The 16023-nt window shown below is 32.5% G+C and overlaps 3 protein-coding genes and 1 long non-coding RNA gene across 5 annotated transcripts; 2 read left to right on the forward strand and 2 right to left on the reverse strand.

The window, feature by feature from the left end:
- Nucleotides 1–6: 6 nt before the first annotated feature.
- On the reverse strand, nucleotides 7–4036 carry LOC140175803 (uncharacterized). Its single transcript, XM_072204572.1, has 4 exons — nucleotides 3833–4036; nucleotides 3627–3702; nucleotides 3150–3281; nucleotides 7–143 (listed from the first exon to the last, which is right to left on the reverse strand). The coding sequence occupies exons 1-4, from the start codon at nucleotides 3906–3908 to the stop codon at nucleotides 68–70; spliced, it is 360 nt and encodes a 119-aa protein (XP_072060673.1). The 5' UTR covers nucleotides 3909–4036; the 3' UTR covers nucleotides 7–67.
- LOC140175804 (uncharacterized) lies at nucleotides 1745–3475 on the forward strand. The gene is made up of 2 exons (XR_011866421.1): nucleotides 1745–2015; nucleotides 3220–3475. It is a non-coding gene; the product is annotated as an uncharacterized lncRNA (long non-coding RNA).
- Nucleotides 4037–7977: 3941 nt separating the features above from the next.
- LOC112715059 (3-oxoacyl-[acyl-carrier-protein] reductase, chloroplastic) lies at nucleotides 7978–10212 on the forward strand. Its single transcript, XM_025766802.3, has 9 exons — nucleotides 7978–8115; nucleotides 8429–8509; nucleotides 8584–8629; nucleotides 8704–8798; nucleotides 8880–8912; nucleotides 9088–9222; nucleotides 9312–9405; nucleotides 9482–9564; nucleotides 9790–10212. The coding sequence occupies exons 1-9, from the start codon at nucleotides 7999–8001 to the stop codon at nucleotides 9820–9822; spliced, it is 717 nt and encodes a 238-aa protein (XP_025622587.1). The 5' UTR covers nucleotides 7978–7998; the 3' UTR covers nucleotides 9823–10212.
- Nucleotides 10213–10470: 258 nt separating this feature from the next.
- On the reverse strand, nucleotides 10471–15944 carry LOC112715054 (uncharacterized). Of its 2 annotated transcripts, XM_025766797.3 has the most exons (17): nucleotides 15629–15944; nucleotides 15417–15492; nucleotides 14965–15096; nucleotides 14155–14512; nucleotides 13984–14079; nucleotides 13681–13760; nucleotides 13382–13457; nucleotides 13110–13286; nucleotides 12656–12760; nucleotides 12464–12559; nucleotides 12286–12378; nucleotides 12134–12172; nucleotides 11976–12017; nucleotides 11567–11697; nucleotides 11363–11489; nucleotides 11055–11235; nucleotides 10471–10651 (listed from the first exon to the last, which is right to left on the reverse strand). In XM_025766797.3, the coding sequence occupies exons 1-16, from the start codon at nucleotides 15702–15704 to the stop codon at nucleotides 11083–11085; spliced, it is 1857 nt and encodes a 618-aa protein (XP_025622582.1). In that variant the 5' UTR covers nucleotides 15705–15944; the 3' UTR covers nucleotides 10471–10651; nucleotides 11055–11082. The 2 variants fall into 2 exon arrangements, with proteins under 2 accessions (XP_025622582.1, XP_072060665.1); XM_072204564.1 differs by having other exon boundaries at nucleotides 10471–11235.
- Nucleotides 15945–16023: the final 79 nt, after the last annotated feature.

A 16023-nucleotide genomic window follows, 5' to 3' on the forward strand; every position in this document is an offset into this window, starting at 1 on the left:
TTAGATGCCGATTGGATTTTGAGAAAAAGGGAGGGATTTATTTATATAAAATTCGGTGAATATGCAATTACCTTAATGCCCCTATTAATTCCCAACTTTCAGTCACACGCCTTTTTTGTTTTCTTGATTTTCCTCCAATAAAACTGGGAGAGAATCTTTCAAACTTCCGTACCAAACAAGCACTTAAACGTATATATTTAATTTAATGTTTATTTGGATAACGATTTGACTATTATTGCTATATATAAAATAAATACGCGTAATGATTTATCATAACATAGTATATAATAATTTAGCTGTTATTTTTGGAAAAATTATTATTATTTGAGAGCGAGAGAATGAACAGTAATAAAGTAGTCAATGAATCGAATGTAGTGAATAAAATTATAAACAAGTGTTTGTGTTAGCATGAATTCCGTGACTATGGGATCAGATCAGATCTCATTCATAAATGTGAGGGAATGGGCTTTTTTTTTCCATAAACTTTTGCATTGATAATAAAGTTTAGGGCGTCAAAATTGATAAAATTCGTCGTTCCAACTCGTTTGTTTTATTTTATTTTATTTTTGGTAAGTTATTTATTTATTTTTTAACGAATACATTTTTATAAAAATATTTAAAATATCTTTTTTTAAAGATTATTTGTTATTAACTAAAATTTAATACATATAATTAATTAAACTATATTATTTTTGTCAAAATTAGATCAGACAAATTGATTTGGTCAAAAAATCGATAATACAAATACAAATACAAATATAAATACAAAACGATAATACAAATACAAATCGATAATACATCGATAATACATACAATACAAATGAAAAGCTTTTGTGCTTAGAATTTTATTTATAAATTATAAATTATTATTTGCTTAGGTTAGGTTGTTACTTTTTAAATTTTAAATTAAGTTATTTTACTTAGGTTGTTATTTTTTAAATTTTAAGTTATTTGTTTAGATTGTTATTTTTTAAATTTTAAGTTATTTGCTTAGATTGTTACTTTTATTTATAAATTATAAATGATTATTTTTTTTAAGTTGTTATTTTTTAAATTAAAATTTTTTTTAGATGGTTATTTTTTAAAATAGAGAGCTTATATGCTGACATGGCGTTCATATGTTGAGTCTTAGAGTTTATTTGCTTAGATATAGTTTCGATTTATATTTATAAATTATAAATTATTATTTGCTTAGGTTGTTATTTTCAAATTTTAAATTATTTATTTGAATTGTTTTACTTAAGTTGTTATTTTTTAAATTTTAAATTATTTTATTTGTTTGAATTATTTTACTTAGATTGTTATTTTTTAAATTTCAAATTATTTTATTTAGGTTGTTATTTTTTAAATTTTAAATTGTTGTACTTAGGTTATTATTTTTTAAATTTTAAATTATTTTACTTAAATTATTATTTTTTAAATTTAATATTATTTTTTAAAAATTTGTTAATTTTTTTTAGCATTATTTTTTAAAATTTTGTTGATTTTTTTTAATTACAGCTACATACATTTTTTTTAAAGAAATTTAGAATTTTAAAAAGATTTACATTAATTGTACTTTGTTTGTTACATATTAATATTACTATAAAGATTTACGTTAATTTAGAATTTTAAAAATTGTTAATTTATTTACTTTATCTATAAAGATAAAGATATAAAAACAGAGATAAAGATAAAGATTTACTATTTTTTTTGGTTGTTTAACCCCTCCGCCAAAGGAAGTCGTTTTGGATTTAAGGGGGAAAAAAAAAAAGGCCCTAAGCCTAATCTTCGAAGAAGCCCCCAACATTCTCTCTCACACTCACAGCACAGAGGCAGAGCTTTCCTCAACCTTCTCTATCAGCGCGTCTCGCCGGCCTCCATCTCGTCGCCGCCGCTCGCCAGCCCATCTGCGTCACCGCTCCATCTCCTCGCTGCTGCCTCCATCTCTACTCGCCCTCTGCCCTATTCTCTTGTCTCCTCTGCCTCCCTCTTCTCTTCCCTGGCTCGGTTCTCTCCCTCTACGTGCGGCTAAGGTGAGCTTTTTTAATTTTTTTTTAGTTATTCAATCATTATTGTTTAATGTTTTGGATGATTGTTGCTGCTGATCCTGTTTTAATGTAGCTCCCATGGTTGATTTTTTGCTGTTTTTTTTCCCTCTAATTGTTGCTCGTTTTTTTTTTTTTATTGTTGCTGTTTTTTGTTATTGTTGCTGTTTAGCATTGGTTGATGCTTGCTGTTTAGGTTGATTGATGCTTACTGTTGCTGATTTTTTTTGTGATTGCTGGTTTTTCTCTGATTGATGCTTGCTGTTTAGATGATTTGAATCTGCTGATGCTATGGTTAGATGATAGGCTCTGTCAATCAATTAGGTGATGTACTAATGTGATACTATGGTTAGATGATTTTTTTTTTCTTTTAAGATGGTTTAATCAAATACACTAATGTGAAGACATGTATTTAAATTTTAAATTTTAATTTTAAGTTTTTGACTATTTTATATTTTTATTTAAATAAGATCGGATCAACCTGATCAAACAGTGAACCTGAGACCCATTAACCAGCAGCCAGACCGATTCGATGGGTGGGTTCTGACAACTATGCTTAACCCAGTAATCCCCAAAACTTCGCTTCAATGACCATGAAAAATTTTACTTTTGGTAAATGGTTTTTGATTAGTGAGCTGGTTCTGAAATTTGATATGAGACATTATATAGTATCTGAAATTAGATTGAGAATGTGACAGGCTTGGATGATGTTGTAGTAACTATGAGTTTGGGTTGGGGATTTTTTTTTGTTCTCTTCTTACATACTTATAATTTTTTCCCCTTAAGTAATCACACTAAACCTTTTGGTTCAGTTATTATTGTCTATTGACTATTGTGAATGGATTTTGAGTGAAAAGCTTTGTTGTATATGATGATTGATGAAGAAGCTTCCCTTTCCATCCACAATTACTTGTTTTATTAGGAATACACAAGCTCGATTACATTCCAGCACTTCCTTTTAAATAAAACAATAAGCTCTTACCCCCCTTTAATAAATAAAACTGAAATCCCACCCTCCCCTCACCCCGCATAAATTTTAAGGTTAAAGCAAGTCAATCATTAAGCAAAACACATAAGAAAACCACACACGGATTTATTGTAAATTTAGTAAGATGTACTTACATTTCTACATCTCTGATAGAGTAACTATGCAAATTAGATTCCTCCTTTATAATTTCTTCTTTCTTGTTAGTCTGCAGGTGCATCAAAAAGCCATCCATTTCAGCATTTTGCACTGTTGGCTCATTCAGTTGTCTGTTGGATTGAGAGAGATAGAGAGAAAGAGAAGAATTAGGCCATAAAGTAGAATTGCCACAATTTTCATTTCAGATATTTTATAAAACAATGCACTGTTTTTTTTTTTCTGGAACCATTAGCAACGCAGCAGAGTGTATCCTTCATAAACTCAGAAATTCAAAAAAGTGCAGAGAATAATTAAAAAATTGAAACAAGTTTTGACAATTAAAATTAAATATATATATATATATATATATATATATATATTGAAAGATCATTCTAAAATTAATATAATTCCCAAACACACAGCTTTAGCTTCAAATATAACAGTAGAGTGTCAGAGTAGAGAGAGAGCGCAAAAACCTGTTGAGGTAATAAACCTCCCAGTTTGAGACGAGATCTGCAGGGCTGAGGCTGTAGTTGATGCAGAAAGTCATACCTGCAAGCATATGTTACACACATTAACACATTCAACGCTTTTTCTTTCTTCTTCTTCTTCATTTTTTTTTTCTACTCTTCAATAATCGAGAGAAAGGAATTGGAACAAACGAGAAAGAAGAACTACTTACACTTGTTCAGTATTTCGTCTTCTTCCTCAAGGTTGAACCCGGCTTTTCTGAATTCTGACTTGATTTCCTCTTCCATGGCTTCTCTCTCTCTTCTTTCTCTGATTTGCCGAAGTGCGAAAAACAAATTGGCGGGAAATTTGCCAGTTGAGTTTATATATAATATCCGAACACTGAAAAATTTCCTCTTTTGGACATGGAACACAAGATTGAAGACTGAAGCCGACAGATGTAATGGGCTTGGGTTATTGTTGGCAACTTGACTTAACTTTTTGAAATTAATCAAGTCCAATTTTTGGGCACAAACTTGCTTCATCCTTTTTGTTGGTCTAATCTGACGAGTGACGAGAAGCCTTACTTATCTTACAAAAAAAAATATCAGGACCAAAAGGTATTTTATTTCCTAACAACATTAGTGATAAAGTGCTAATTTGCTATGCTTTTTTCGTATATTTTAAAGAACTTTTTTTTGCGATACACAATGTTGACGTTAATTTTAGATAATTGTTGATACTCTAACTCAATAACTAAAGTCAGGCTCAATAAGAATAAGAGGCTTATTTTAAACATAAAAAAGGAGCCCAATTTTACTTACCTAAATAAATAATTATCTTCAAAGAACTTTCGTACCATTTTTATCTCATCTAAAAGATAAATCTCAACAGATTTCTAAGATAAGGGAAATGATTATCCATTAATAAAGATGGAATTACTCCAATAAAAATAATTATCAACTCTATTATAATATACTCAGATATAATTTATTTTCAAACCTATCAAACCGGTGTAAAATCCTTATTAACTTATACTAATATTTTTATGTGTTATTTTTACCGCTTATTATTTTTTATATGCTTTATTATTATTATTATTATTATTATTTAATCTTGTTAACATGAAAAAAAAGGTTAGGAGTGAAAAGAAAGTGAGTGAAAAGTACACATTTTTTCCATTCGTATGTATTACACTAGAGTTGGAGGCTTCATGTCATGGGGTGACAGAGCTGACGTGGCCATTTCGCATATGCCATGGATCCTCATCTTCATCAATAATTTCATCTATGCGCATTTTAAGAATTAATAATTTATATACTTATTTAAATAAAAAAGTCCAAAAACTATTTTGAAAGTTTTCTGAATTCTATCAAGATCTCGAAAAGATTTTTAACAAAATCGGTATCTCAAAATCTGATTTAAAGAACTTTGAACAAAGCCTTCCAGATGTTCAACGCTAATATACTTTACTGCATACAATGATCCTACCTTTCTTCTCCATCTCTTCACTTCCTCTTGGACTAGATGGTAATTCTTAGCAAAATAGAAAGCAATCTTCACGCAGCGATGCGGTTGGTTCAAAAATGAATTTGTTGCACCAAAATCAAAGAGTGCTTAACATACTCACTAAATGCTTTATCTGTCACAAGCCACACAAAATAACACTAATTTAAACATCTCTACTCGAGAGATTCAGACATGGGTAGTTAATTTTTTATTTAAACAAAATACACACTAAATTCACAAATGTTCAACAAAAATTGATTTATCACATTCTCTTTTTCTTCCAAATTTTAGAAGAAATAAATATTTGCGTACACTAATATTAATAAATTCATTAAAGCACTTGACTGTCTAATAAACTCTCTGTAATATATGTGCACTTGATTATAAAGCAAAATAAAATCCTACTAAATTAAAGCTAGACCTTAAATTTATGAAGACATCTTTTTACAAGGTTAGGCAAAACAATGCAATGTCTTTTATATATATTTCATAAAAATTTATTGATCATATCAAGAATTTATCTTTGCACAATATCTCAAAAGTGCTTAATTCTTTTTTTTTTTTTGCATTCTTCCATCAACCAACTTTAAATCCACTAACAGAATAATGATTCTTAAAAGTTTATGAGAAAAATTTGTAATCCTTGGCTGACATAATGATATTTCTCATTGCACCAGAGTGAATTTTGTTCTTTTATCATTGAATTTCATATATGCATTATTATTGGACTATTAATAATGACACTGTCTCTTATTGGTGTAATGAGGAATATCATTATATCAGCCAAGATTACAAATTTTTCTTATGAGCTTTAAGGAATCATTATTCTATTAATGGGTTTAAAGTTGGTTGATGGAAGAATCCAAAGAGAAAAAAAATTAAGCACTTTTGCCCCTGCTTCAATTCTCGTGAAATGCGCTCTGAAACTGAAATACAAAAACTCGCTTCAATTTTCGTGTCACTATTAAAGTCTTTGCCCCTGCTTTCACGGTTACACACTTAGGTACATGTATGTATGTTCCTTTTTCATTCAGAAAAAGAAAATCATCTTAACTCTATCTTATTCGTTCTTAAAACGTATTTAGAGGCCGATTGGGTTGTTATGACTTTTGAGAAAGAGGGAGGGGTTTATTTATATAGTGGATTAGGTGAGTATACAATTACCTTAATGCCCCTATCAATTCTCAACTTTCAGTTACACGTCTTCCTTGTTTTCATGATTTTTCTCCTATAAAACTGGTAGAGAATCTCTCAAACTTCCGTACCAAACAAGCACTTAAACGTCTCTATAAAATGTTTCTTTGGAAAGATTGTCTCAAATTTAAAAAGTAACAATCTAAGCAAATAATAAATTATAATTTATAAATAACATTTTAAAATTTTTAGTGATGACATTGGCACCTAAGAAAATTATTAGTTCAACAATATTAAAAACTAAATACCCAACAACCTAAGAAAGCATATTTAAAAATTCAAAAGGTAACAACTTAAGCAAATAATAAGTTATAAGTTATAAATAAAATTTAAAAAATTTTATTGACAACACTTAAGCAAATAAATTTTCAAACTCAATGTATGAGCGTCACGTCAACATAAGAGCTTCCTATTTTTTTGGTGACTGAAATAAATTAAACAAAGAAAAACAAAACAAATAAAACAAGGAACTGCTTAAATAGAGGGGCAGACTACTCTTAAACTCCTCCCAAGGTGTAAGAAACTCCACATGCGAAAGTTGTAACTTCATCGCCATCTTTGCCATAGTATCTGCCACCGTATTTGCATCTCTCATAATCAAACGAAAGTCAACACGCCAATTCCAATGCATGATATCTCTTATTTTGAGCATAATAAACCCAAAACCATCTTGAGTAACAAGATTAAATGCTTCCACACAATCTGTCTCACAAATAACATCTCGTTGACCCACATCCCAAGCTAAGAGATATCCTCTCCAAATAGCAAACAATTCTCCTTGAAGAATACTATTACTCTCAATCATTCCCAAACACCCCCTTTGCCAACTCCCATTACAATCTCTAATAACACAAGCAAAACCAACACTATCACCCGAACCAAAATAACTAGCATCACAATTAATTTTAAAAGTACCAATGGATGGGGAATTCCAAAAACCATTTAAAGTAGAGGGAAGGGACATACGTTGTAATTCAAAAATATTTCTAAGCTCATTTTCTGAAGTTAATGCTAGACAAATCACTTTTTTCGGAGGCCAAGTTTCATGGGGATTAAATATGTCATTATTCCTTACTCGCCATATCCACCAAAGTCCTGAAAAGAACTTGAACGGATGCTCTCTAGAATCGAGTCCTTGTGAATGGGCAGAGCCGGGTGCTCTTATTTTACGACGGTAGGGACGATTGCTTCCATTACTGACAACAAGAACCAGTTCTTCAAATCTAAAGGATGACAAGAAATATCCAATCTATGCCAGACAAGCTGAGTTTTTGGACAATCCCGAATACAATGTAAAACCAATTCCTGACTAAAAAGACATCTTGTATTGCTATTACTATTGCTATTGCTATAAAGATAAAAATAAAAATACACTTATAAAATGTGTAATATAATATAAAAATATATATTTTTTAAAATAAACAATATTTGATTTATTTAAAAAATCTATTAAGCATTTCACCGAGAGAATTGCAGTAATACTCCAAATTAGTTTTTTAAATGTTTTTGTTCGAAAAGTTTAATTATAAATATATTTTAATCAAAAAATATTTTTATTTTATTAGATAAATGAGTTCTAATGTCAAATTTTAGTAAAAAACTTTTAATAAATTAATATCAATCTTTTTTTGTTTGATGTTTGTCATTTTCCTTTCCACTAGAACAAAGGACGGTGAAATTTTTGTAGTGATACGGATGCAGATGTACAATTCTATCAATGCAATACATCTAAATATGATCATGCATCTCTGTCCCAATTTCCAGCCAAAGTTGGTCGTTGATAATATTATGTGGTTTTCTTTTCCAGCTGAGGTTTCATGGCCTTTCTAATTTAATGATGTATTTGTTCTTTATAAACTTGTCATAAGTGAAGTTGATGAAGATATAATTATTAAAGACAGTTTCTAGGAAAATTGTTGTGCATTGTAACTTTGCAATTCATTATCTCTTTTAGTAGCAACGTTTCTGTGAATTGGTAGTTAATGTTTAATTTGTCCCATGCTTGAACATTTGCTTCTTATTTTACTTGTGAAGTCAGCTCTTTTTTGTTTGTATTATTTATAGATGTTGTTCAATATGTTATATCAATTGAATTGGCTGCATTTATTTGACTATTATCTTTTAGATCGAGGCATCTGGTGGACAAGCTCTTACATTTGGGGGAGATATTTCCAATGAAGCTCACGTGGAATCCATGATTAAAGCTGTAAGCTTCTATTCTCAAATTATTATGCTGAGATTTTTCTGTCTTGGCTGCTTTCATGACTTCCGTATATGCAGGCAACCGATGCTTGGGGAACTGTTGATGTATTGATAAACAATGCAGGTACCTTAAGCTCTTCTGCTATCATTTTTCTTTTGGTATTCAAATATCATACTCATAAGATATTATGGATTCAGGAACTACTAGAGATGGTTTGTTAATGAGAATGAAGAAATCTCAATGGCAGGAGGTTATTGATCTAAATCTCACAGGGGTTTTTCTTTGCACACAGGTAAGTCAGTTAATAATTTGAATGGAGTTAAAATATATTTAGCTTTCTTTATGGATTGGATCTGACATTTTTTTTGGGCAGGCTGCAGCTAAGATTATGATGAAGAAGAAGAAGGTAACATCCACTTAATAAACCAATTGATTCCATCTCCGGCATTCTTCCAGCATCATTAACCAATTAAGTGATTGTTGTTCCTAGACTGGAAATAATTAGCATTCAGTCTTTTGCTGTCTAATGGTCACTAATCTCTTTATTTTCATATATATATCAATCCACCTGTGTTTCTCAGGGAAGGATAATCAATATTGCATCAGTTGTTGGTCTGGTTGGCAATGTTGGACAAGCCAATTATAGTGCTGCAAAAGCCGGAGTAATTGGCTTAACAAAAACTGTTGCAAAGGAGTATTCTAGCAGAAGCATCACTGTATTTCTTAAATCTATGCATTTCTTCCTGATATCAAAGAGCAAATAGCCAGTTGATGGAATGAACTAAAACCGGATTTTACTTGCCAGGTTAATGCAGTTGCCCCAGGGTTTATTGCATCTGATATGACTGCAAAGCTAGGAGAAGACATTGAGAAAAAGATTTTGGAGACAATCCCATTAGGTGAACACTGGAACTATGTTGATGGATGCTTTAATTAGTTGGTGTTATTAACTTACAATTTCTACCATGGATTCAGGGCGATATGGTCAACCAGAAGAAGTTGCTGGGCTGGTGGAATTTTTGGCTCTTAATCCTGCTGCTAGTTACATCACTGGGCAGGTAGTTTATTCTATTTCCCTATTGCTTTCTAATGCAGAATTACTTTATTACACTAGTCACCCTCTCAGTGCAATACATATAATTCAAGACATACTGAAATTTGTTGATGAAATTGACTCTAATAACTTGTCATATCATTTGAAGGTTCTGTAAATTGTGTTATTTAGCCTCATTTCTTTTCTAGCCAATTAGGCACTTACAGTTAAGCTATTAAATGTGTTGCAGGTGTTCACCATTGATGGAGGTATGGTGATGTAAATCAGCAACCAGAGCTACTGAAGTGCAGAGTTCAAATAAAGGGCTTTCAACTTCTGTTGTACGGTGATAGTTAATTCTAATGCTGATTTTTCTCTAGTCCTGCTCTACCTGATGACTTTTATTAAAATCTCATTTTAGCTTTTCGACAAAACCAAAGGTGTAGTACAGGCAAGCTTCGAAACAGATTGTATTTTGGGTGTGGTTGCATTTTGGTCATTTTAACAAAATAGGTTTAATTTAACTTTTATATTTTAAGCAACTCATGCTTCGAGCAGTAGCTCTTCCTTTTGGACCTGCTTTCAAGGTAGCCAGTTTATTTATGCATTTTACACAATTAGTTCACGTAATTAATACGTGAAGTGATAAATAAAATGAGATGTTTCGTGGCTATAGCTAAGCAACTATTTGGCATATGCTGTTCTCTTCATAACTTAATTTACAACTGCACAAGTGCTCCTGTGAAGCTTAAAGGCACATACATTACTATGTCATTTCCTGATTTCCAAGAGTATACTTACAGAGGAAGGCACGTAGTATAATAAAATTGTTTTTATAAAACATGAATATGATATCTAGCTAGTATTATGTATGGAATATATGACAAAGGTGGAGTGTTAGAGTATTTTTATTGATCGGTCATGTCATATAGGCCCGTGAATACCAATAACGTCACGAATTCTGAGTTACTTTCAATATAATATAACAATTATGTACAACCCCATGATACATAAAGGAACACTTCCCGTGATGAAGTGAGTCACCATTTGAATCAATTCAAATTCTGACTGAGCCAAAAATAAGATTGCTTCTACTAGTGGATACAGGATACCTGTAGAAAATTAAACTATGTATATTGTTAATCACAACAGCAATGCTACATATTAACAATGTTTCAGAGTGGGTTCTAATTTTAACTCGAGAAACATGAGGGCCTGTGTGAGTTGAGAGAACGGGAAGAAGAGGCTGGCTGAGGATGAGAATTACAGATCCGAAGTAATCTCCCCATCCTTTTTTTAAAATCACCTTTACACTCTTTCATGGGCTAAACATGCATGAAACTCGGATTACATATTCTGCATTCTAACTTTTTCTAAATATTTAAGTCCTAGCCAAAAAATAAAAACAATATCTATAAATTTCACATGTTACTCCAAAACACAGGCTAAGATGCATCACTGAAAGCAATTTTCCAGAGCATGAACGACAGTTCAAGGGCTGTTACGAATGCGCACCTCCTGACTACAGATGCTCCGAAACTATTCATATGCCAATAACTGATGCATTAATTTTGTCGGAACCACCACGATAATCAAGCTCTACAAAAGTACCCCCTCCTTCTCCCTTTGCTAGTCTTCCTGGATTCACAGCAATGCATTTCTTGCAGTTTGTCTCTTCACTTCCCACATTAAGCACCTATGCAGTAATGAATAAACTTTATTTCATCAGAAATTAGTATCCACCACCTATTTCTCAAAAATTCAATCACCATCTTTTAAGGATTGAGAAAAAGTAACAAGCACAAGGTAAAGAACATGTGTACCTTGACAAAGTACTTGATATCCGAAGGTAAGATAAGAAGATCTGGAACCAACGGGAGGTGAAGGGCTTCTGGTGCAAGAGAAAAATCCAAAGGAACACCTTCTGCCGGCGGATAAAGTGGATAAAAGCTAATCCAAAAATCAAAGGGTGTCAACTCTTTGTGATGATTTCTGAAAGCAAAAAATCACAGGAGATCAGACCTCACCTTTGCTGGCTAAGAATATGGTTTGCAAGCCTACTCAAGCGATCAGTAGGTTGTCCATCTGGCGCAGTTCGTGATATCTCTTCCCCACTGATCTGCTTGAGAATATCTACACTGCAGCAACCAACTTTGACCTGAAAAGCATTAACAAATGGTAACTCTTACATGCTCCTCTCCAGACACAGCAATTAACTAAACCTTGTAACATTTTTTCTTCAACTATTTGGCCAAGAGAATCAGTAAGTGGATAATAAAACCTAAAAGAAATTTAGTAAAGCATACTATGTGGTACAGCAGATGTATTTGCAAAATATGCATCTTGTGTCAGTCAATTTTTATTTTTAAATCCCAGAGGTAAAACATGGGAAGTGGAACACAATAAATTACCAAGATGAGATCACCAATGCAATACCTCGTTTGCCTCAAAAATTCCAGGATTAGTGAGACTGATTATCTGCATAATAGAACAGAATAATTACGTAAGCATCAATGTTAATAGTGAATGATATTTTTGTAAGTACATGCAACAGTTCCAAGATTATTTTGTCAAATGCTTCGACATAATTTTACCTGAGATTTGAGATCAGGAAGATTGATATCCAGTTCAGGCTGCATAAAGAAATAGTTAATATCAATATTTGGATTTGGGATTGAAGGAAACAAATATACTAGCATCTTGAACAAAAATCATCATATCTTAGTTGATTCAATTCTATCTGTACCTGAGGGAAAACAAAATCATGGTTCGCATCTCGTATAGATGGTACAAGAAGAACACGCGCAGCAGAACCCATACATTCTACATAATCTTGTAACTGGATACCAAAAGTGATACAAGGGGGTTAGAAAAGAACTAAATAAAAATTCCCAAAAACAATGTCTACTGTTAAGAATTATTACCTTGCTCAGGATGTCGTTATGAAATATTTCATCAAAGGTTCTGTCAACAGTTCCTTTCTTAATGTTGGAGTGTTCAGAATCAACAAATGGTCCCAACTGAGATAGTCCAGTAGGCAGGATCGAATAATCAAGGTTTGCATATTATCTAGGACCTAAACTAAAAAGATACAGATTATGCATAGGTGGTATTACCAATATAAGTAACTGTGGCTGTCTTCGCTTTGCATATGCTAACAATTCTACAAGGGGCTCAAAAAATAAATTGTCTGTTGTCGTAAAAGGGCCTGCTGCAATAATCTGTTAAGCACCAAGAGCATGTGTATAATACAAATTATTAACAGAAATATTCTTCATATTATCACAATTATTTTTCAAAAGAACATGAGATCTTTTAAAATCTATAATATGCGTCAAAATGCAAGTAAATAAACAGCTACAAGGTTTTGCTTCACATGACTGCCTTATAACCATACTTTGGATTGGCTAATTAAGATGTTAGTAATTTGTCATTGTTAAAAAATAAACTATAGTAAAAAAAAAAAACTAAAAATCTGTAAAATTTTACCAAAATACTAAAAATGGAACCTAGTGCATAATATAATTTTATAACAGAGCTCAATGACTAAGAAACGAGTAGAGTAAATACCATGGACAACTCTGTCTTTTTAGAAGTAATATCAATTGGTTGACTTCTATCAATAGCTAGCTTCTTTGCTGGATTCAAATCCTTATCATCAGCACCAGAGGTAGGTGGTATAGAATCTACCAATTTAGATGCAACTAAGCAATGCCCACTAGGATTATGCCCTTCAATACCAACAACCTATCAAAAGATGAGATCCTTGTTTCATAACCCATAATTCCAGCACAATTTTTTACTTTCAAAGCCTGAATTTAACCTGCCATGCCATTACTCACCTGACCAGGGAAAATTGAAAAATGGCTTAAGCGTTGCAAGTCCAGACGAACACATTCTCCTCCAGAATGCTCAACACTGTCAACATATCAGAAAATAGACCATATATGATGGTAGATAAGTTTGTAGAGCTAAAAGGTAGTGAACATAAACTCTTGGTCAAGCTGAATTGATCAGTTGACTGACTTTTGTTTCTCCATTTTGTTCATTAACAGATCCAACACCTAGTATTTAGATATATCAAGGTTACAATATACTTGTATAAATACTATCTATATGGAGATATATAGTGCCAATTTACCTGCCCTGCAGCATGACAGACTTGTCATTTAGACGGCCTTCTGCATCACAGCAAACCATACCAACAGCAAAAATGCTTCTCTGATAAAGTATATTAGTTTAAACTATCAGACCCATGCAAGGAGGATTTAATGTAGATACAGAGGTTAAGTAAACAAGATAGCAAATAATCTCATTAGCCAACAGACAATCATACAATTAAGTAACAGCTTCCGAATGATTGTAAAGGCCTACTACAAAGAACAATTTGTCTTGAAATATTCTGCAAATGCATCAGTAAAATAGGTAGATGCATTAAATTTACCTGTGAAGCAATTGTAGGGTCTGTTGGTTCTCCATAAAGCCCAGAAGCAACAAGGGCCCTTGTATGTTTGCGAATTCGATTTTCTATTACATTCATCTAAACAACCAAAATCAGAGTTCAATAAACCAATGAACAAGGCCAAATATCTAAGAGATAGACCATATATCATACCCTATCCTCTGTCCTATCATGCATGAATCTGCAACCAGGTTTAGGCCCTGAGCTATGAACCACCAATGAACACCTTTTACAAGGCATAACTTTCCTAATAACATCGTCCTCATCGATCTCATGATTCGGCACTTGTATTTCATTCTCTATATCAGGCACTGTGTTGATGCTAAATTTCACAGCAAACCTATCAGTTCGCTTTGAAAAGGGTGTCACCAGCTCAGTTGGTTTTCCAGAAGATAAAATATTCCCATTTGTTAGAGACATTGCTTCGTGTGCAGGTGAACGAAGATGTTCATCATTATTTGTTGGAGTCCCAGGAGTACTAAACTTAGCATCATCATCATTATTTAAGACCCTACAAAGAAGGATTGTTATGAAAATATCTGTAGCTTAGCGGAAATTCTGAAATACAATTCAAACAGTTTTGTCCACTTTATAACCTATTAGGCTATTACACAACCCAACAGGAGATAACGATAAATAAAAACAAACAAGAATCAGTGTAAGCGGTAGACAAGACCAAACACAATTCTAATGAATACATAAAGGGAAGGGACCTGACCAATAACAGAAGTTGTAAGAATGCAGCAGCCACAATACTTGCACTTAAATATTATGCACAAGGTTGGGTTTAAATAAAACAATAAGCTCTTACCCCCCCCCCCCCTTTCTTAAATAAATAAAACTGAAATCCCACCCTCTCCTCACCCCGCATAAATTTTTACGGTTAAAGCAAGTCAATCATTAAGCAAAACACATAAGAAAACCACACACGGATTTATTGTAAATTTAGTAAGATGTACTTACATTTCTACATCTCTGATAGAGTAACTATGCAAATTAGATTCCTCCTTTATAACTTCTTCTTTCTTGTTAGTCTGCAGGTGCATCAAAAAGCCATCCATTTCAGCATTTTGCACTGTTGGCTCATTCAGTTGTCTGTCGGATTGAGAGAGATAGAGAGAAAGAGAAGAATTAGGCCATAAAGTAGAATTGCCACAATTTTCATTTCAGATATTTTATAAAACAATGCACTGTTTTTTTTCTCTGGAACCATTAGCAACGCAGCAGAGTGTATCCTTCATAAACTCAGAAATTCAAAAAAGTGCAGAGAATAATTAAAAAATTGAAACAAGTTTTGACAATTAAAATTATATATATATTGAAAGATCATTCTAAAATTAATATAATTCCCAAACACACAGCTTTAGCTTCAAATATAACAGTAGAGTGTAAGAGTAGAGAGAGAGCGCAAAAACCTGTTGAGGTAATAAACCTCCCAGTTTGAGACGAGATCTGCAGGGCTGAGGCTGTAGTTGATGCAGAAAGTCATACCTGCAAGCATATGCTACACACATTAACACATTCAACGCTTTTTCTTTCTTCTTCTTCTTCTTCGTTTTTGTTTTTTTCTACTCTTCAATAATCGAGAGAAAGGAATTGGAACAAACGATAAAGAAGAACTACTTACACTTGTTCAGTATTTCTTCTTCTTCCTCAAGGTTGAACCCGGCTTTTCTGAATTCTGACTTGATTTCCTCTTCCATGGCTTCTCTCTCTCTCTCTCTCTCTCTCTCTAGAGTCTAGGGTTTGGTTTCTTGCTCTGATTTGACGAAGTGCCGAAACAAATTGGCGGGAAATTTGCCAGTTGAGTTTATATATAATATCCGAACACTGAAAATTTCCCTTTTTTGGACATGGAACACTGAAGATTGAAGATTGAAGCCGAGAGATGTAATGGGCTTGGGTTATTGTTGGCAACTTGACTTAATGTTTTGAAATTAATCAAGTCCAAGTTTTGGGCACAAACTTGCTTCATCCTTTTTGTTGGTCTAATCTGACGAGAAGCCTTACTTATCTAAACAA

This window comes from Arachis hypogaea, chromosome 10 (genome assembly GCF_003086295.3).
Source record: "Arachis hypogaea cultivar Tifrunner chromosome 10, arahy.Tifrunner.gnm2.J5K5, whole genome shotgun sequence".
Lineage (NCBI taxonomy): Eukaryota > Viridiplantae > Streptophyta > Magnoliopsida > Fabales > Fabaceae > Arachis > Arachis hypogaea.

What these genes read in the sequence shown, in the direction of transcription:
- LOC140175803 (XM_072204572.1), bottom strand. Translation starts at nt 3,908, where the DNA reads ATGGAAGAGGAAATCAAGTCAGAATTCAGAAAAGCCGGGTTCAACCTT. An exon ending in AGACGAAATACTGAACAAGT is followed by an intron (nt 3,703 to 3,832) that starts GTAAGTAGTTCT and finishes ATATGCTTGCAG; the next exon opens with GTATGACTTTCTGCATCAAC. An exon ending in TCTATCAGAGATGTAGAAAT is followed by an intron (nt 144 to 3,149) that starts GTAAGTACATCT and finishes ATTCTCTCCCAG; the next exon opens with TTTTATTGGAGGAAAATCAA.
- LOC112715059 (XM_025766802.3), top strand. Translation starts at nt 7,999, where the DNA reads ATGCAGATGTACAATTCTATCAATGCAATACATCTAAATATGATCATG. An exon ending in GGTTTTCTTTTCCAGCTGAG is followed by an intron (nt 8,116 to 8,428) that starts GTTTCATGGCCT and finishes ATTATCTTTTAG; the next exon opens with ATCGAGGCATCTGGTGGACA. An exon ending in ATTCTAGCAGAAGCATCACT is followed by an intron (nt 9,223 to 9,311) that starts GTATTTCTTAAA and finishes TTTACTTGCCAG; the next exon opens with GTTAATGCAGTTGCCCCAGG.
- LOC112715054 (XM_025766797.3), bottom strand. Translation starts at nt 15,704, where the DNA reads ATGGAAGAGGAAATCAAGTCAGAATTCAGAAAAGCCGGGTTCAACCTT. An exon ending in ATGATAGGACAGAGGATAGG is followed by an intron (nt 14,080 to 14,154) that starts GTATGATATATG and finishes TTGGTTGTTTAG; the next exon opens with ATGAATGTAATAGAAAATCG. An exon ending in TCTGTCATGCTGCAGGGCAG is followed by an intron (nt 13,458 to 13,680) that starts GTAAATTGGCAC and finishes ATATGTTGACAG; the next exon opens with TGTTGAGCATTCTGGAGGAG.